Below are 16,984 nucleotides of genomic sequence, written 5' to 3' on the forward strand. Positions count from 1 at the left end.
AATAGTGGGATTTGTTGTTTCATATTCATACATGCACATAATAAAACAATATAATTTGGTCAATATCATTCCACAATATTTCCCCTTTTCCTCCACTCCTCCATTCCCTGGTCTTCTTCTAGTGATTTCCCTTTGATTTTCATGGGATTCCCCCACCACCACCTTTCTTTTCCTTTTTTCCTCTCTAGCTTCCACATATGAGAGAAAATATGTGACCCTTGACAGTTTCTGAGTTTGGCTTATTTTGCTTAACATAATGTTCTCAAGTTTCTTCCATTTTCCTGCAATTGGCATAATTTCATTATTCTTTAAGGCTGAATAAAACACCAAAGTTTATATATACTATATACATTTTTTTAAGTCCATTCTTCCAATGACAGACACATTAGGCTGATTCCATAGTTTGGCTATTGTGAATTGTGCATGGGTATGCATAATAAGCATGGGTATGCATATATTATGGTAGTATGATGACTTTAATTCTTTAGAATAAAATCAAGGAATGGTATTGCTGGGTCTTATAGTGGTTCTATTCCTAGTCTTTTGAGGAACTTCCATATTGATTTCCATAGTGCTTGTACTAATTTACAGTTCCACCAACAGTATAAAAGTGTCCCTTTTCTCTACATCCTACCATTTCTTATTGTTTGTATCCTTGATGACTGCCATTCTGACTGGTGAGAAATGAAATCTCAGTGTAGTTTTGATATGCATTTCCCTAATTGTTAATGATGAAGGACTTTTTTTATGTATTTGTTGGCCATATGTATTTCTTCTTTAGATAAGTGTCTACTATTTGTTGGCCATTTGTGTTTCTTCTTTAGATTTACTATTTGGCTAACAGGGCAGGTAGTACGTACTGTATGAATGTGTTGCATGAAGGAATGATTCACATACTGGGCAGGACAAAGCATGACTGTGTGAGATTATATCACACTACTCAAAAAGGCACACTTTAAAACTTGTTAATTATTTCTGGCATTTTTGTTTAATATGTTTAGACCAGTTGAAATTACACATCTTGGGCAACTATTGTGTGTGGAATCATTTTGTTGGTAACTTGAAAGTAAATTTTGAGTGTGCACATGCATGCGTTTATGTTGATGGGAATCCAACCCAGGGCCTTGTATATGCTAGGCAAGTGCTCATTCATCAAGCTACACCTCCAGCCCAAAAGTAATTTTTAAGTTATGTAGTTATATTGTATTTTGATCACTATTTTCATGTTATACTTCACTCAAATTTGAGTTCATTTTTAATTCATTCTTTCCTTATCTTTTCCTTATTTCTTTTTTGAGACAGCGTCTTACTATGTTGCTCAGGCGGTCTTGAATTCCTGGGTTCAAGGGATCCTCCTCAGTTAGCCTCCATTGTAACCAGGACTACAGACAGGCTCCTGAGAGTTCTATTATAAGTATATTAACTGGATTGGTGTTGTGGCTCAGTGGTAGAGCAGTTGCCTAGCATGCATGAGGCACTGGGCTCAATCTTCAGCACCACATATAAATAAATAAAGGTATTATGTCCATCCATAACTAAAATTTTTTTTTAAAAAGTATATTAACTGAATCAATTCAGTTAACCTGGATTAGAATCATTAAGACTTCTCTTTTCCAAAAAACAAGTTTTATTTCCAAATGTTTGACTTTAATTTAAAAAAAAAATTTAGTTGTAGATGGACACAGTACCTTTATCTTGTTTATTTAGTTTGTTTATGTGGTGCTGGGGATCAAACCCAGTGCCTCAGGCATGCTAGGCAAGCTTTCTACCACTGAGCCACAACCCCAGCCCCCAAATGTTTCACTTTAAATAGGAGAAATCTCTGTAATGCTAAATCTTTTCATTCTGAATATTCTTTTTCTCACAAAAGTTAATTTTAATCCTTTATACTATAATGAAACTTTCATAGAATTGACATGGAAAAGGAACTTAATTTGAGTTCCTAACATGGTAGGAACTTTCCATATAGTAGCTCACAGAACCTCTACTACATTATGTGACGTGGTTATATTCATCCCTGTCACAACAACCATGCAAGTTAGCAGGTGTCACTCTAGCTGAACTGTTCAAGTATCTAAACTTTAGGTTAAGCACATTTCCTGAAGCCACTTTACTTCCAAGTGTCAGAGCCAGAAATAAAATCAAGATTTTTCTAGAGCTGGGGATGTGGCTTAGAGGTTAAGAACCCCTGGGTTCAATCCCTGGTAAAAATATAAAAAGATTTTTCTGACTACAAAGTCTGTGATCGTTTTACTTCATATTATTTGTACTCTACCATGTAGTTAATGCATGTTTGGTGAATAAAGGAATGACAGAGAGGCTCTAAGAGGCACCTGTTTTAAAGCATACAGAAGCAATCAATAAACATGATTCATGTTTATTAGAATATCTGGTAAACCTCTATTTTTTTAATGTTTATTTTTTAGGTGGACACCATATCTTTATTTTATTTATATGTGGTGCTGAGAATCGAACCCAGTTCCTTACGCGTGGTAGGCAAGTGCTCTACCTCTGAGCCATAACCCCAGCCCCTAAACCTCTACTGTTTTTAAGTAGATGCTAAGATTTTGGTCTCTTCGGTTTCCATTAGGTTTGAGTTTTTTCTGTGTTTGAATTTTTAATTTACATTTTCTGTTTATATTGTTGTGGTGGTTCCATTTTGCTTTGCAGATCTGCTCTTTAACAGAAGTTGAACCTGATGTTGAAAAGGGATTACATGTGGAGCCAGAGTCTGAAATACCTGATGCTTACTTTGGTTCTGGAGTTGAACTGTGTATGCCATGAAATGAATCTATTTGCTGAGTTGTTCTAAGATTTATTGAGAAGAAAGAATAAATCGTTGTGGCTGTCTGTTTTCTTTCAGCTTTCAGAAGAATTATTAGACAAATGGCTCTCCTACCCAGAGACCCAGCATGTACCCCTCAGCCAGCATATGCTTGGTTTTGCTATGAAGTCTGTTACACAGATAGTAATGGGTAGTACATTTGAAGATGACCAGGAAGTCATTCGCTTCCAAAAGAATCATGGCACAGTAAGTCTAGTGACAAATTTAAAATTATTGTTTTCATCACACTGGATGATAAAATGCTGACTTTGCCTCTCAAGAAAAGTTAAGCTTCTTGTTTTGACCTAAAAAGAACAATATGAGCTAAAATAATTCTTTTTAAAAAAAAATTTAAGAATTGCTTTTGTGTGGTGTGTGTGTGTGTGTGTGTGTGTGTGTGTGTGTGTGTGTGTAAGTAGAGATGGAAACCAGGAGTGCTTTACCACCCTTTTTCTTTTTTTTAAAATTTATTCTTTTTCATTATGGGTATTTGTTTTCAGGTTTTAGTATCATGAATGCACTTACACAAATCCCATGTTGTTTATATCTGTCTTGCATATATATCTAGAAATGAAATTGCTAGATATTAGAGTATATTAAGGTTTGACATTAGAAGATAGCGTTACATTGTTTTCCAAGGTGGTTACACCATTTCTATTCCCTCCAGTAAGTCTCTATTCTTAAGCAGTATTCAATCCAGTAAAATGTAAGATAAACAAATGAAATTATTTACTATTACACATTCATAAACAAAGTAAAGGAATGAGAACTTCAAAATATACCTCCTACGGAGGGTAGATATAATTAAAACACAATATATGCATGTATGGAAGTGTTACAGTGAAACCTATTAATTAAGGAGATATGGCTCTTGGGGTTGAGGATCAAGCAGCAGATGAATTTGTCTCCTGTTCTCCTTTGATTCATTGGAGTTCTATCTATAGAGAGATGTTTGTTTCTCTCATTTCTATTTTCTTAGTTTTTTTTATTTGTTCTACTTAGTTGTACATGACAGCAGAATCCATTTCAACTCATCATACACAAATGGAGTGTAACATTTCAATTCTCTGGTTGTTACACAGTGTAGAGACGCATCATTTGTGCCATCATACATGTACCTAGAGTAATGATGTCCATCTCAGTCCACCATCTTTTCTATCCTCATAACTTTTCCCTCTTCCCTTTGAGAGATAGTCTTGCTGGATTACTAAAATGGCCTTGAACTTGCAATCCTTCTGCCTCAGCTTCCTGAGTTGCTGGGATTACAGGTGTGTGCCACTATGCCCAGCTAAAAATTACTTTTTTTTGCCTAGGTTCAAACTCAGGGCTTTGTGCATGCTAGACAAGTGCTCTGACACTGAGTTAAATCCCCAACCCCAAGAATTGCTTTTTTTAAGCAAATACTTTTTGAAATGTAAAAAGTATGTGACTAATTTTTCTTTTAATACTTAATAGTATGTTATAAAAGTAATATTGAATTCTAGAATAAGGAGACAAACTGTGCTTAATAGAACTAGATTATGTCATACATAGGAAGAAGTTCAACAAAGTCAGTGGAACATAAAAATACTAATGAGGTAAATGTGATTAGAAGCAAGAAAATTCAATCTGTAACTGAATTATTGTTTGCCTTTTCTAGATTCATATATGGAATTTTTTCTTTTTTAAATCAGTCTCAACATTAGATTATTTAGTTGAAATCATATTTAGATTATTTTGTTGAAATCTACCACATTTCAGATCTGAGAAATTATTCCCTTTATTAAAATGTATAAAAAAGATTGAATAATCTTAATCTAAATAATGTGTTCTAAACAAAACTCTCCAGAAACTGTAGGTTAATACCCTGTCTCTGTTTAATAATATACTTTTTGCTGTTAAAATAACCTCACTGCTTTTGTCTGATGGTTTAAAACACAAAACAAAAATTTTTTTTTCATAAAACTTTTATATATTCAGGCATATAAAAATTAAAGTGGGGGGGCTGGGGTTGTGGCTCAGAGGTAGAGCGCTCGCCTAGCATGAGTGAAGCACTGGGTTCAATCCTCAGCGCACATTAAAAAAATAATAAAATAAATATATTGTGTTCATCTATAACTAAAAAATAAATATTTTTTTAAAAACTAAAGTGGAAAATATTTTTTTGGCAGTACTAATACTAGGGATTGTACCTGGAGATACTAGTGGATTGTACCACTAAGCTCCATCCCCAGCCCTTTTTATTTTTTCCTCTCAAGACATTGTCTTGCTAAGTTGCTGAGGCTGGTCTCAGACCTGTGGTCTTCCTGAAAATCATTTTAAATTCCACTTCCTGGAATAAACTATGCTATGTCCCTTGGCAAAAGAAATTGGCTAGGTATTTCCTAAAATATCTTCTCATTTAATGAATAATCAATTTTTAAATTTAATTGTTGACAAAAGAGCATTTTTAAAAAGAAACTTCTACCATTGCTTCCAAGATTTTCTTCTAACCACTGATATCCTACATGTTTCTATGCTATTTTCCTTTTCTTCCCTTTTCTTTCTTTCCATATAACTTCAAAGCAGAAATTTATTCAAACTTACAGAAAAGTTACAGCTTATACAGGAACTCCCACATACCCTTTACAACCCAATACAGTGGTTGTTTACATTTTGTTCCATTTGATTTTTTTATGCATTTGTCCGTCTGTTTGTCTGTCTACCCATACATTCATTCATACATCCAATCCATCTATGTATCCTTTCCTTCCCCCTTTCCAGAACTATCTAAGAGCAAAAATGGATGTTTTATCTCTGAATATCCTCAGTCTGTATTTCCTAAAACAAGGATATTTTCTTATATAGTGACAACTTGTTAAGTTTAACACTGATACAATCCTGTTAGTTCATCCAGAATCTATATTCAAATTTCTTCAGTTATCCCAGTAATGCTCTTATAGTTTCCTCTTCCCCAAACTCAAGGCTCAGCTTAGGTCATTGCTCATTACCTTTAGTGATCAAACTTCTTTAATATGGACAGTTTCTCAGTCTTTTGTTTGTTTATTTGCTTTGACATCAACATTTTTAGAAAGTACAGGACCATTATTCTGGTAAATATCTATCATTTTGGAATTATCTGATATTTTGAGTAGATTCAAAGTATGGGGCCGAGCACGGTGGTGCATGCTGTAATCCCAGTGTCTCATGAGGCTGAGGTAGGAGTTCAAAGCCGGTCTCAGCAACTTAGTGAGTCCCTAAGCAACTTAGTAAGACCCTGTCTCTAAATAAAATATAAAAAGGGCTGGAGATGTGGCTCAGCCTTTAAATGCCCTAGGTTTAATCCCTGGTACAAAAAAAAAAGGGAAAGAAAGAAAGTACATCTTCTTGTGTAGGAATCTGTTACTAATGTTATGAGAAGCTGACAAAGAAAATGCTTAGATGATAAGCAGAACTTAATATAATTCCTCAAATGATCTTTTAATGTCTGTAACACCAAGGGGTTGCCATTGTTCCAGTCATGCACCAGTAATAATAAGCAGTTTGTGAATTCAGAGGTAATGACAACTTCATCTACATTGCTGATAATAGTTGGCAGATGTCATGAGTTTTAAAATGCATACTTATTTACTGGTGTGAAAAAATGTACACCTCAGATTCAGTTGCAGTCTGTGTTTCTGAACTGCCCTCCAAAAACATTCCCCTAATTATTTCCCCACCAATATTAGTGTACTCTTTCCCAGTTCTTTTGACAACATTTAGATCAGTGGTCCATTAAATATTTGTCTATGTAATAAGTAAAAAAGACATTTTATGCTAAGTGCAGTGGTACACATCTATAATCCCAGGTACAAGGGAGGCTGAGGCAGGAGGATTGCAAGTTCAAGGCTAGCCTTAGCAATTTAGCAAGATCCTCAGTAATTCGGCAGGACTTTGTCTTAAAATAAAAGGACTGGGAGCTGGGCTGGAGTTTGTGGCTCAGTGGTAGACAGCTTGTCTAGCATGTGTGGATCACTGGGTTCAATCCTCAGCACCACATAAAAATAAAATAGGGGTATGTGTCCACCTACAACTTAAAAAAATGTTTAAAAAAAGGATTGAGGGGTGTATATCATGATAAAGTGGCCAGGGTTTAATCCACCCCCCAAAAAGGTATTTCATTATTAAGTTACATTTTAAAAATCGTCTATGAGGTTAAATGTGTCTTTATAATTTTGTCAAACATTCATATTGTTCTTGTGAAATGCTTTCTCATGTATTTTGTAATATTTATGTTGGTATGTTTCTTTTTCTCAATAATCTGTACAGCGCCTTATTTTTGTATTTCATTTGCTTTTACTTTTATTTGTAGTGTTTTTTCACTATCACAAATGTTAATATTTTTATGTGGCTTAATCAATTCATATTTTTCCTTATGGATTCTGTCCTGTGTTCTATGTCATGCCTAGAGACTCCTTTAGAAACACTCTTTAAGGATATTCCTAATAAAAACATTTACTTTTAATTTTATAGTACTTTTACTAGTTTGTGTGTGTTTGTATGTGGTGCTGGGGATTGAATCCAGTGCCTTGTGCATGTGAGGCAAGCAGTCTACCAACTGAGCTATATCCCAGCCCATTTTTTTTTTTGAACATTCAAGTAATCTGAAAAGTATATAGATTAAGGTAAGAGTTAAGAACCTTAACTCTTTTACTGTTTTTTAAATACTTAGCCATTGATTAATAAGTGTTATATTTTTTCCCCAAGTTTTTCAGAGCCTTATTTTTATTTTTTTGCAGTACTGAGGATTGAACCCAGAGATACTCTACCACTGAGCTATAACCCCAGCCGCTTTTTTTTTTTTTTTTTTGTAGTGCTGGGGATTGACCCAGGGCCTGTACATGTGCCACAAGCACTGTACCAACTGAGCTATATCCCCAGGCGCTCCCCCACCCCACCCCATCCCCACCCCACCCCATCCCCACCCCCGCCCTTGCCCTCTTATTTTGAGAGAGGGTCTTGCTAAATTATTGAGGCTGGCTCCAAACTTTCCATCCTCCTGCCTCACCCAGCCTTCTGCATAGCTGGGATTACAGTCATGGTCTACTGTGCCTGGCTCAGAGCTTTTCTGTTGTAATCAAGTTAGGTTTTTAATGAGAGAATCATCCAATTTTGAAACAGTGGAAGCCTATTAGGCTGCTAATTCTTTCTTTTTTTTTTAATGTTTATTTTTTAGTTGTAGTTGGACACAATACCTTTATTTATTTATTTTTATGTGGTGCTGAGAATTGACCCTCATGCACGCTAGGCAAGCTAATTATTTCGAATGTTAGATTAATTTTTAACCCTTTCTGGGCCTCACTCAATGATTATCAATATTTCAGGTGATGTAAAAATTTGTAATTATCTATGAATTTTTATTTATCTACTTATGCCATTAAGTAAAAGAAAAAATGGAGGATATACTGTGCTGCTCTATCATTTTTCCTCTGTTCCTATGGGTTTTTTTCTTTTCTTTTTTTTAATTAGTAAATGTTAGAAATTATTATCTTTATTGTTTTTATTAAGGCAATGTTTTGATCCAAAATTCTTCTAGGTTAATATTCTCCCTAGTTCCTGGAGAATTGCATTAGGCTAGTTCTGATTTAGTAGAGTCAGTGGTGGGGCAAAAATTCTAGATTTCTAACATGTTTTCAGGTGTTCTTATAATGTGGCTCCAAAGATCACAATTTGGGAAGCAAGTCAATTAAGTGTTCTCACAAAGCTTTTTTTTTTTCTTTTTTTAAAGAAGGAACTTTTCACTTTCCAGTTGTAATTTGTTTGAAAGTGCCTTGACTGAAACCATTGAAATATATTTGATTCCCTGTCCTACAAACTATGGAGTTAATGGTTATGCAGTCACTTAAAAGGGAGGACTTAATCATTGGAGTTGTTGGTGAGGGAAGAGTTTCTTACTTATTAGTTTACATTGTTCTATATTTAGAAAATGTGGATACAATTTTTAAAATGTGCATAACAGATAATAGATACATGTTTTCCTATTTTCAGGTTTGGTCTGAGATTGGAAAAGGCTTTCTAGATGGGTCACTTGATAAAAGTGCAACTCGGAAAAAACAATATGAAGATGGTAAGTTTGGTCATTCTTCATTTTTAATAAGGACAAAAAGATATGTGCCCCAGTTTTATTAGGGTTATATCTGAATAGTGAGATTACAAGTCATATAAATTTTTGTTCTCTTTATGCTTTTTTTCCTACATTTTCTATAATACAAGGTTTTTGTTTGGTTTGGTTTCTGGTTTTTTAACAAAAGAGAAGAAAAAGTAGGGAGTAAGTACAAAGATACTCTAGTACTCACTGCAAAATGAGTACACTCTGCTAGATTCATGAAAAACATAAGGGTATAATCCTAAAAAGGTAGTTTGACAGTACATATTAGAGTCATAAATAATGGATAAAATATCTAGAAAAAAGAAAATATTCGGGCTGGGGATGTGGCTCAAGCGGTAGCGCGCTCGCCTGGCATGTGTGCGGCCCGGGTTCAATCCTCAGCACCACATACAAACAAGGATGTTGTGTCTGCCAAAAACTGAAAAATAAATATTAAAAAATTCTCTCTCTCTCTCTCTCTCTCTTTAAAAAAAAAAAGAAAATATTCATGAATATTTTTATGTGTGTAGTGCTGGGGATCAAACCTAGGACCTAGAACATACTAGTCAAGTTCTCTGTCCCTAGGCTTTACTCTTGTTCCTTATTTTTTGTAATATTATTATTTTTTTTTTTAATAATTTTTAGTTGTCAATGGACTTTTATTTTATGTATTTATGTGGGGCTGAGAATCGAACCCAGTGCCTTGCACATGATAGGCAGGCGCTCTGCCACTGAGCCACCACTCCAGCCCCTGTAATACTATTTCTGTAAATAGAAAACTGAAAATAAACTTAAGAGTCCAACATTATAGGAATTGCTAAGAAAATAATGTCAATATGATTAAGTAATATATAGCTATTTGTGAAAAACAAAAAAAAATAGCAACAAAAAATTCTTGCCATTAAAACACTGAGTAAAAATATTTTCAAAATTGTTCGGCATTAATTATGACTTTATAATATTTACACTAAAAAATAGCAACTTTAGTTTAGGATAGCTTCCACAATTTATTTTCTCTTGGTCTTTCGTTGTTGTTGTTCTGTATTTTCTGTCAATGGTTGATTGGTTTTAATATTTTTATTCTGACCTGCTTCTATTCCTTTTCTTGGAAGCAGGCAGAGTAAATTCAAATGCATAGTCTTGCTGAGCCTAGTGGCTTGTGTCTGTAGTCCCAGCTATTGGGGAGGCTGGGGTGGCAGGATTGCTTGAGCCCAGGAGTTGAGGCTAGCATGGCCAACATAATAAGACCCTGTCTTAGGCTGGGGATATAGCTTAGTTGTTAGAGTGCTTGCTTAGCATGCACAAGGCCCTGAGTTCAATCCCTAGCATCACCAAAAGAAAAAACAAAAAACAACAACAAAAAGAACCTTGCTGTCTTTCTATAATAGGACCCTGGACCCTGTCTCAAAAACAAACAAAAATATGGGCTGCATTGGAATAATGGTTATTTTCATGTATAATACTGTTGCTTCACAAGATTCTCTTCCTTCATTCTTTTTTTTAAACTATTTTTAGTTGTAGATGGACACAATATTTTTATTTTATTTATTTATTTTTATGTGGTGCTGAGGATCGAACCCAGCGCCTCACGCACGCGAGTCAAGCACTCCACCACTGGGCTACAACCCCAGCCCTCTCTTCATTCTTTTAACAAATTTTTATTGTGGTTTACTATGTACTAGGCCCTATTCTAGGCACAGGAAATAAACTCCCTATCCTCATTAGCTTGGTATTCTAGTGATTACCTTGATGTCCAACAGAAATTTTTTTTAAAAGTCTTTTAATGGACACAATTTGGTTTTTATTACCATTCTGATTATCTTTATGGATGATTTGGATTAAGTACTCTTGATAAAAAAAAAGTATTTCAGAGATATTAGTTAAATTAACATAAAATGAAAATTTAATATTTTTTTATTCCAAATAAAAATAGATTGTCTGTATATGTTCCTTGGCCTATCACATGGACATAAATCAAATTTGAGCTTTTATTGAAAATAATTATGTTTTGGTACCTATCAATGGAATCCCATGAGTAGAGCAAAGCTTCCTTTGTTCAACTAATTCCCAACTTGTCCTGCTGTCATGTGGGGTCTCTAACCTAGGAAAAAGATTTGACTTCCAGCAGGTGAAAGAAGGTGCAAGACAGTTAGGATAGTAGACATGCTTTATTCAGCCTCCAGTTTCAGCTTTAGCACCCAGCCAGTTCCAATTTGCCTCTATTTAGCCCTGGAGTCTTTTCTTAGGCCTTTTTTATATGTAGGTCAAACAAAGAAGACCCATTGCCAACAGGTTACATAAGGGGGCTCATGCTCACAAGTCAGTGTTTATGATCTTGAGTATATATACAGAATCAAAGTGTTTCTGGCCGTGACTAACCTATAACATAGCAGGTTCTCAACCCTGGCTCCACATTTAAAACATAACATAACATAATCTGCAGGAAATCTCAGCGAGGGATGCCGCAGTCTGGCTGGGCACAATCAGGAGCCACTTGTCAAAAGAAACTAACTTTATTTTTAGAACCACACACGCCAAACAAAACAGCCTCTCAGGAAAAATCCTCAGAGCCTCAACTGCCACCACCGGCTTTCCACAAGCCTCTCTCTCCCACACAAGCTTCTCCCCACCTCCCACAATCCTCCTGCTCTTGAGGCCGATTGGCTGGGTCACGTGGGCGGAGCCAAAAAAGTCCCCCAGTGAGCAGCTCCGTGGTCTGAAAGGGCAGGGAAACAGCCCAATGAGCATCACCGCAGAGGAGCCAATCAGCTAGATGTTGCTGGGGCCGCTGTGAGCCAATCATCAGCCAGCAGCTGGAAGTTTGCTGGCAGCTGGAAGTTTGCTGGGGCCCCTTCGGCTGTGGCTCTCAACAGAGGGAGCCCAACTACAGCCATTTTAGGCCTGCCCTAACACCTGCACATTAGAATCCCTTGGGGAACTTAAAACAAAACTTGATCATCAGGCCCTTTTCAGGACTAATTTCTCCAAAGCCCTGGGAATCAGGCAGATTATTTTGGAAGTGCTCTCCAAATTATTCTAATGTACTTATAGTACTGAGAATGTATAACAGTAATTCCCAAATATTGCTACACACTGAATTTTTAAAATATATATTGAAGCCTTCCCTCTACCTGCAAGCATTCAGATTTACTTGGTATAATGTGTGACTTGTGAATTACTATTTTTTAAAAAAGCTTCCCACGTGATTCTAATGTGTAACAAAGTTTGGGTATTACTGATTTATGCTCATTTTCACCACTGATGTATCAAATTCATTCAGTTTTATAAATATTTAATGAAATTTTGTAATATTCTGACATGTTTTAGGTGCGGGGAAATGTCAGTAAACATAAAAAATCATGCCCTTATGGCTCCACATTCTAGTGGGAAGAGACAGACAAGGTTCTAAAGTAAATTGAATAGAGTGTTAAAAAGTAAAAAATGCTGTAGAAAAAAAATAAAACTATCAGGAGGTAGAGAGGTTACAATTTTAAGTAAGTATTAGGACAGGCCTCACCAAGATGAGATTATTTTTGAGCAAATAGTTGCATATTGTGTGAATGCTCAGATGTCCAAAGGAAGATTATTTTGTGTAAAGGAAATACAATTGCAAAGTCTTTGAGATGGGACTCTTCCTGGTATATTTGAAGCCAGTATGGCTAATGTGAAGTGGTTGCAAAAGGAGCAGAAGCAGGTGAACTCAGAAGACTGGAGAGAGTAACAGAATGTGTGTGGGTTATAGGCCATTGTATGAGTAGATTGCTACTGTGTGATAGGATGCCAGTGGATGGCTTTAGCAGAATTATGATCTGAGTTATATTTTAGTAAAGCATCAGCCTGGCTCTTGTGATGGACTACAGGAGCCCAGAGCAGAAGTGGGGAGACTAATTACAGGGCTATTGCAGAGAAGCAGGCAAGAGAGATGATGTGACTAGGACCAGGCGTCAGACAACGGAAAATAAAGAACAAAATAGCAATAAAAAATTAATTACGTATTTTGAGAAAATAACCAGAAACATTGATTGACAGGTTAAATGTGGAGTAAAAGGGGGGAGAAAATAAGATGTTAAGCCTGATTAACTGGAAAATGAGGTTATATTAGTAAAGAATAAGATGAGGAAGACTGCGGAAAGATACAGGTTTTGTTGAAATTGTCAAAAGTTCAGCATGTTGGTTATGTTTTTATTAATATGCTTCAGACCTCCTATTAAAGATGTTAAATTTGTTTTTAAATCTGAGTCTGGAGCTTTGGGGAAAGATGTCTGGATGAAAAGCAAAAATATGGAAGTGTTCAGTAATTAGATTTAAAGCCTTAAGACTAGAGCTCACTTCTTGACTTGGGTGAAAATGATGTGGGTGTTTGTATTTATTCCTTGGACTGTACTTATAGTTTTATGTACTTTTGGGAATGCATCTTAAATTGAACAAAAAGAAGGGGGAAAGAAGTAGACAACTTTCAATATAAATTATCTTTTTAAATTGTTGTTTACTACCTTTAAAGGTTTTATTCTGCATGTGGGAACATTGTGCAGAATTAATTTTCAAAACTTGAATCCTGCCTGGTATGGTAGCGCACGCCTGTAATCCCAGCAGTTTAGGAGGCTGAGGCAGGAGGATTGTGAGTTCAAAGCCAGGCTCAGCACCTTAGCAAGGCCCTAAAGAACTCAGTGAGGCCCTGTCTCAAAATAAAATACAAAAAAGTTCTGAGGAGGGGCTGGGGATGTGGCTCAAGTGGTAGCGCGCTCGCCTGGCATGCGTGCAGCCCGGGTTCGATCCTCAGCACCACATACAAACAAAGATGTTATGTCCACCGAAAAATAAATAAATAAATATTAAAAAAAAAAAAAAAGTTCTGAGGATGTGGCTCAGTGCTTAAGCACCCCTGGGTTCAGTTCCTGGTATCAAAAAAAAAAAAAAGTTGAATCCCCACAACTGCTTGTATTCTAAATGTTCTTTGTGTTTCTTCTCTAAGCCCTCATGCAACTGGAATCTGTTTTAAAGAAAATCATAAAAGAACGAAAAGGAAGGAACTTCAGTCAACATATTTTCATTGACTCCTTAGTACAGGGAAACCTTAATGACCAACAGGTGATGTAATTGTTAAATGTTTATCAAATAAAAAATTGTTAAATGTTTATCAAATTCTCTGTAATCCAGATGCCCTCCTGGAAACTCAGTGGCTTCTCTCTTATTACACATCATAAATGGCCCAAGTATTCAATCTCATTATTTAGCTCTTTGAAGAAGCAATATATTATTTAATATTTGGGTAAGCTAGGGGCTGGGGATGTAGCTCAGTTGGTAGAGTGCTTGCTTCACATGCACAAGGTTCTTGGTTCAATCCCCAGCATCACCAAAAAAAAAAAAAAAAAATTGGGCAAGCAAATATTGAGTTAAAATTCTGTAATGATAACAGAGGAGGACTTATGTAGCCCTCATAGACTGAGTCCCTCTGTCGATATGACCAGGTGTGGCAGCTGGGCTTGTTCACTGTGCTCAACTATTACTGTTAGCACACCACTGCATTTATGGTATGTCAGGCAAAGGACAGGAATGTCATCATCGCCACATTCATTCCTCTTTGGAATCTTCTTCCATTTGACACATGGAAGTCCTGGTAGCCAGAATGATTTTCTAGCTACATCCCCAGCCCTTTTGGTGCAGAAATTGAGTCAGGTTCTGAGCACCGTGTCAGCTCTTTTCTATTCTTTCTCTATTTGGTGCCTCAGGCCAAGCCATAAAAATAGAACTGAACCAGTTTTCAAGGTATAACATAAGCCAGTAATATTACCAACAGAAAAATGCGTATTTTATTGCATCAAAAACATAGTGCAGTATTTAGGTTAGTTTTCACATTATACAGATTTTTTTTTTGTTAAAACGTGGTAATAAGATAATATACTTTTAAAAAAATTTTTGTTGACCCTGCTTAAATATTCTAGATTATGTGAATAGGGTCTAATACAGGCCAACTGACATTTCATACCTTTATTTTTTTTATTTTTATTTTTTTTGTAATTGTATATGGACAGAATGCCTTTATTTTATTTGCTTATTTTTATGCTGTGCTAAGGATGGAACCCAGTGCCTCACACGTGCTATGCAAATGCTCTGCCATTGAGCTACAGCCCCAGCCCACATTTCATACTTTCTAAACTTAATTTTGTGTCCTAGGTCCTAGAAGACAGTATGATATTTTCTCTGGCTGGTTGCATAATAACTGCGAAATGTAAGTATAAATTGATGTCTTTTTCAGATGGATTACAAAGTACACAAGGCTACAGCTATTCTAAAATAAACACTGTTTGCAAGACCTCTTTATAATTTCCTTCCCTGCTTATTATTCTTGTTTAAAGGCTTGATTCACACAGGTTCCCCCTACTTTTTTTTTTTTTTTTACCTGAAGTGCTCAATGCCACCTCTGAAAATTGCTATAAATTTCTTGACACATTTTATAGATTGTGAATTCTAGTTAGTGCCTTTAAAATGAACTGCTATTGACACCTTTCCAGCTGAACAGTGAGCTTTTCCATTTCCTGCTGCTGCTTTTCACTGACTTCAAACCAGTCTGCTGTTATTAAGGTCTCCAACAGAGGATGTAGGCCACAGAAATCATGATCTAAAAGAATTCCTCTCTTGTTGGAATTGAAGGTGATTTTTATTTAAAATTCTAAGATGTATGCTTTAAGTTTCCTTGCTGGTTTTTAGATTAATGGAGTACTGTTCATTTGTACTGTATTTATAAAAGTGTTTATAGACATATATAAGATAAATGCTTATAGGAGGGATTTAAGGTAGCAGTTTAAAATCTAGAAAATTTATTTTCACTGGGAGGATTTCATTGATAGCTCTTTCTGTTTAGGGAAGTTTTCTGTAAAATGATGAGTATATATGTAAACTTCCCATGATTATTTTGTCCAGATATTATAGATTAAATGAAATATATGCAAGCATGTGTTAAGAATAATGTATTTATCTTCTTAAATAATCCTCACTTATTTCAAAAATGTTATTACATTAAAAATATATCTTTAGGCTGGGAATGTGGCTCAAGCGGTAGCGCGCTCGCCTGGCATGCGTGTGGCCCGGGTTCAATCCTCAGCACCACATACAAACAAAGATGTTGTGTCCGCCGATAACTAAAAAATAAATATTAAAAAATTATCTCTCTCTCTCTCTCTCTCTCTCTCTCTAAAAAAAAAATTTCTTTGAAGGGGCTGGGAGTATAGCTCAGTGGTAGAGTGCTTGCCTAGCTGGCTTGAAAACTTCAGAAAATCTGAATCAATGGTATTCTGGTTACCACAAAAAGGGACTGTTTCCAGGTTGAATTGATCTTTTAATCTGATTTTCAGTTTTTAGGGAGTTTTCAAGAGTATTTGCTACCACTGAGCCACATCCCCATCCCTATTTATGTATTTGGTACGGGGATTGAACCCAGGGACACTTAACCACCGAGCTACATCCCCAGCCCTTTTTGTATTTTATTTAGAGATGGAGTCTTGTTGAGTTGCTGAAGCTGGCTTTGAACTTGTGATCCTCCTGCCTCAGCCTTCTGAGCCTTTTTATTGTATTTTGAGACAAGGTCTTGTTAATTTGCTGGCCTTGAACTTGCCATCCTCCTGTCTCAGCCTTCTGGGTCACTGGAATTACAGACGTGTGCCATTGTGCCCAATTTCTGGTCAGTTTTATATTTAAAGAACATTAAATGTCTTCATGGCCTTGTAAATACAGGTAAATGCTCTACCACTGAACTATATCCGCAACCCGTCATACTTTGTAATTGAGTTCTGCAAGAAAAGCCAATGTTTGATGTTGGTGGGACTGAAAATTGATGCAACCAATCTGTAAAGCAGTATGGAGATTTCTAAGAAAACTTAGAATGGAACCATCATTGACCCAGCTATCCCACTCCTCAGTGTATACCCAAAGGACTTAAAATTAGAATACTATAGTGACACAGCCACATCAGTGTTCATAGCAGCTCAATTCACAATAGCCAAACTGTGGAAGTAACCTAGATGCCCTTCAATAGATGAACAGATAAAGAAACTGTGGTATATATACACAATGGAATG

The 16,984-nt window shown here is 35.9% G+C and overlaps 1 protein-coding gene across 1 annotated transcript in view; it reads left to right on the forward strand.

The window, feature by feature from the left end:
• LOC124105780 (cytochrome P450 20A1) overlaps positions 1-16,984 on the forward strand; it is a 58,030-nt gene that overhangs the window by 24,003 nt on the left and 17,043 nt on the right. The window contains exons 5-8 of the mRNA XM_046463123.2: positions 2,864-3,031; positions 8,810-8,888; positions 13,882-13,997; positions 15,084-15,138. Of these exons, the coding sequence (XP_046319079.1) occupies positions 2,864-3,031; positions 8,810-8,888; positions 13,882-13,997; positions 15,084-15,138 (418 nt within the window). The remainder of the gene's footprint in view (positions 1-2,863; positions 3,032-8,809; positions 8,889-13,881; positions 13,998-15,083; positions 15,139-16,984) is intronic.

The sequence above is a fragment of the Marmota monax genome, unplaced genomic scaffold (assembly GCF_021218885.2).
Source record: "Marmota monax isolate L192 unplaced genomic scaffold, Marmota_monax_Labrador192_F-V1.1 WCK01_AAM20220418_F8-fsc00095, whole genome shotgun sequence".
In the NCBI taxonomy this organism is placed as follows: domain Eukaryota; kingdom Metazoa; phylum Chordata; class Mammalia; order Rodentia; family Sciuridae; genus Marmota; species Marmota monax.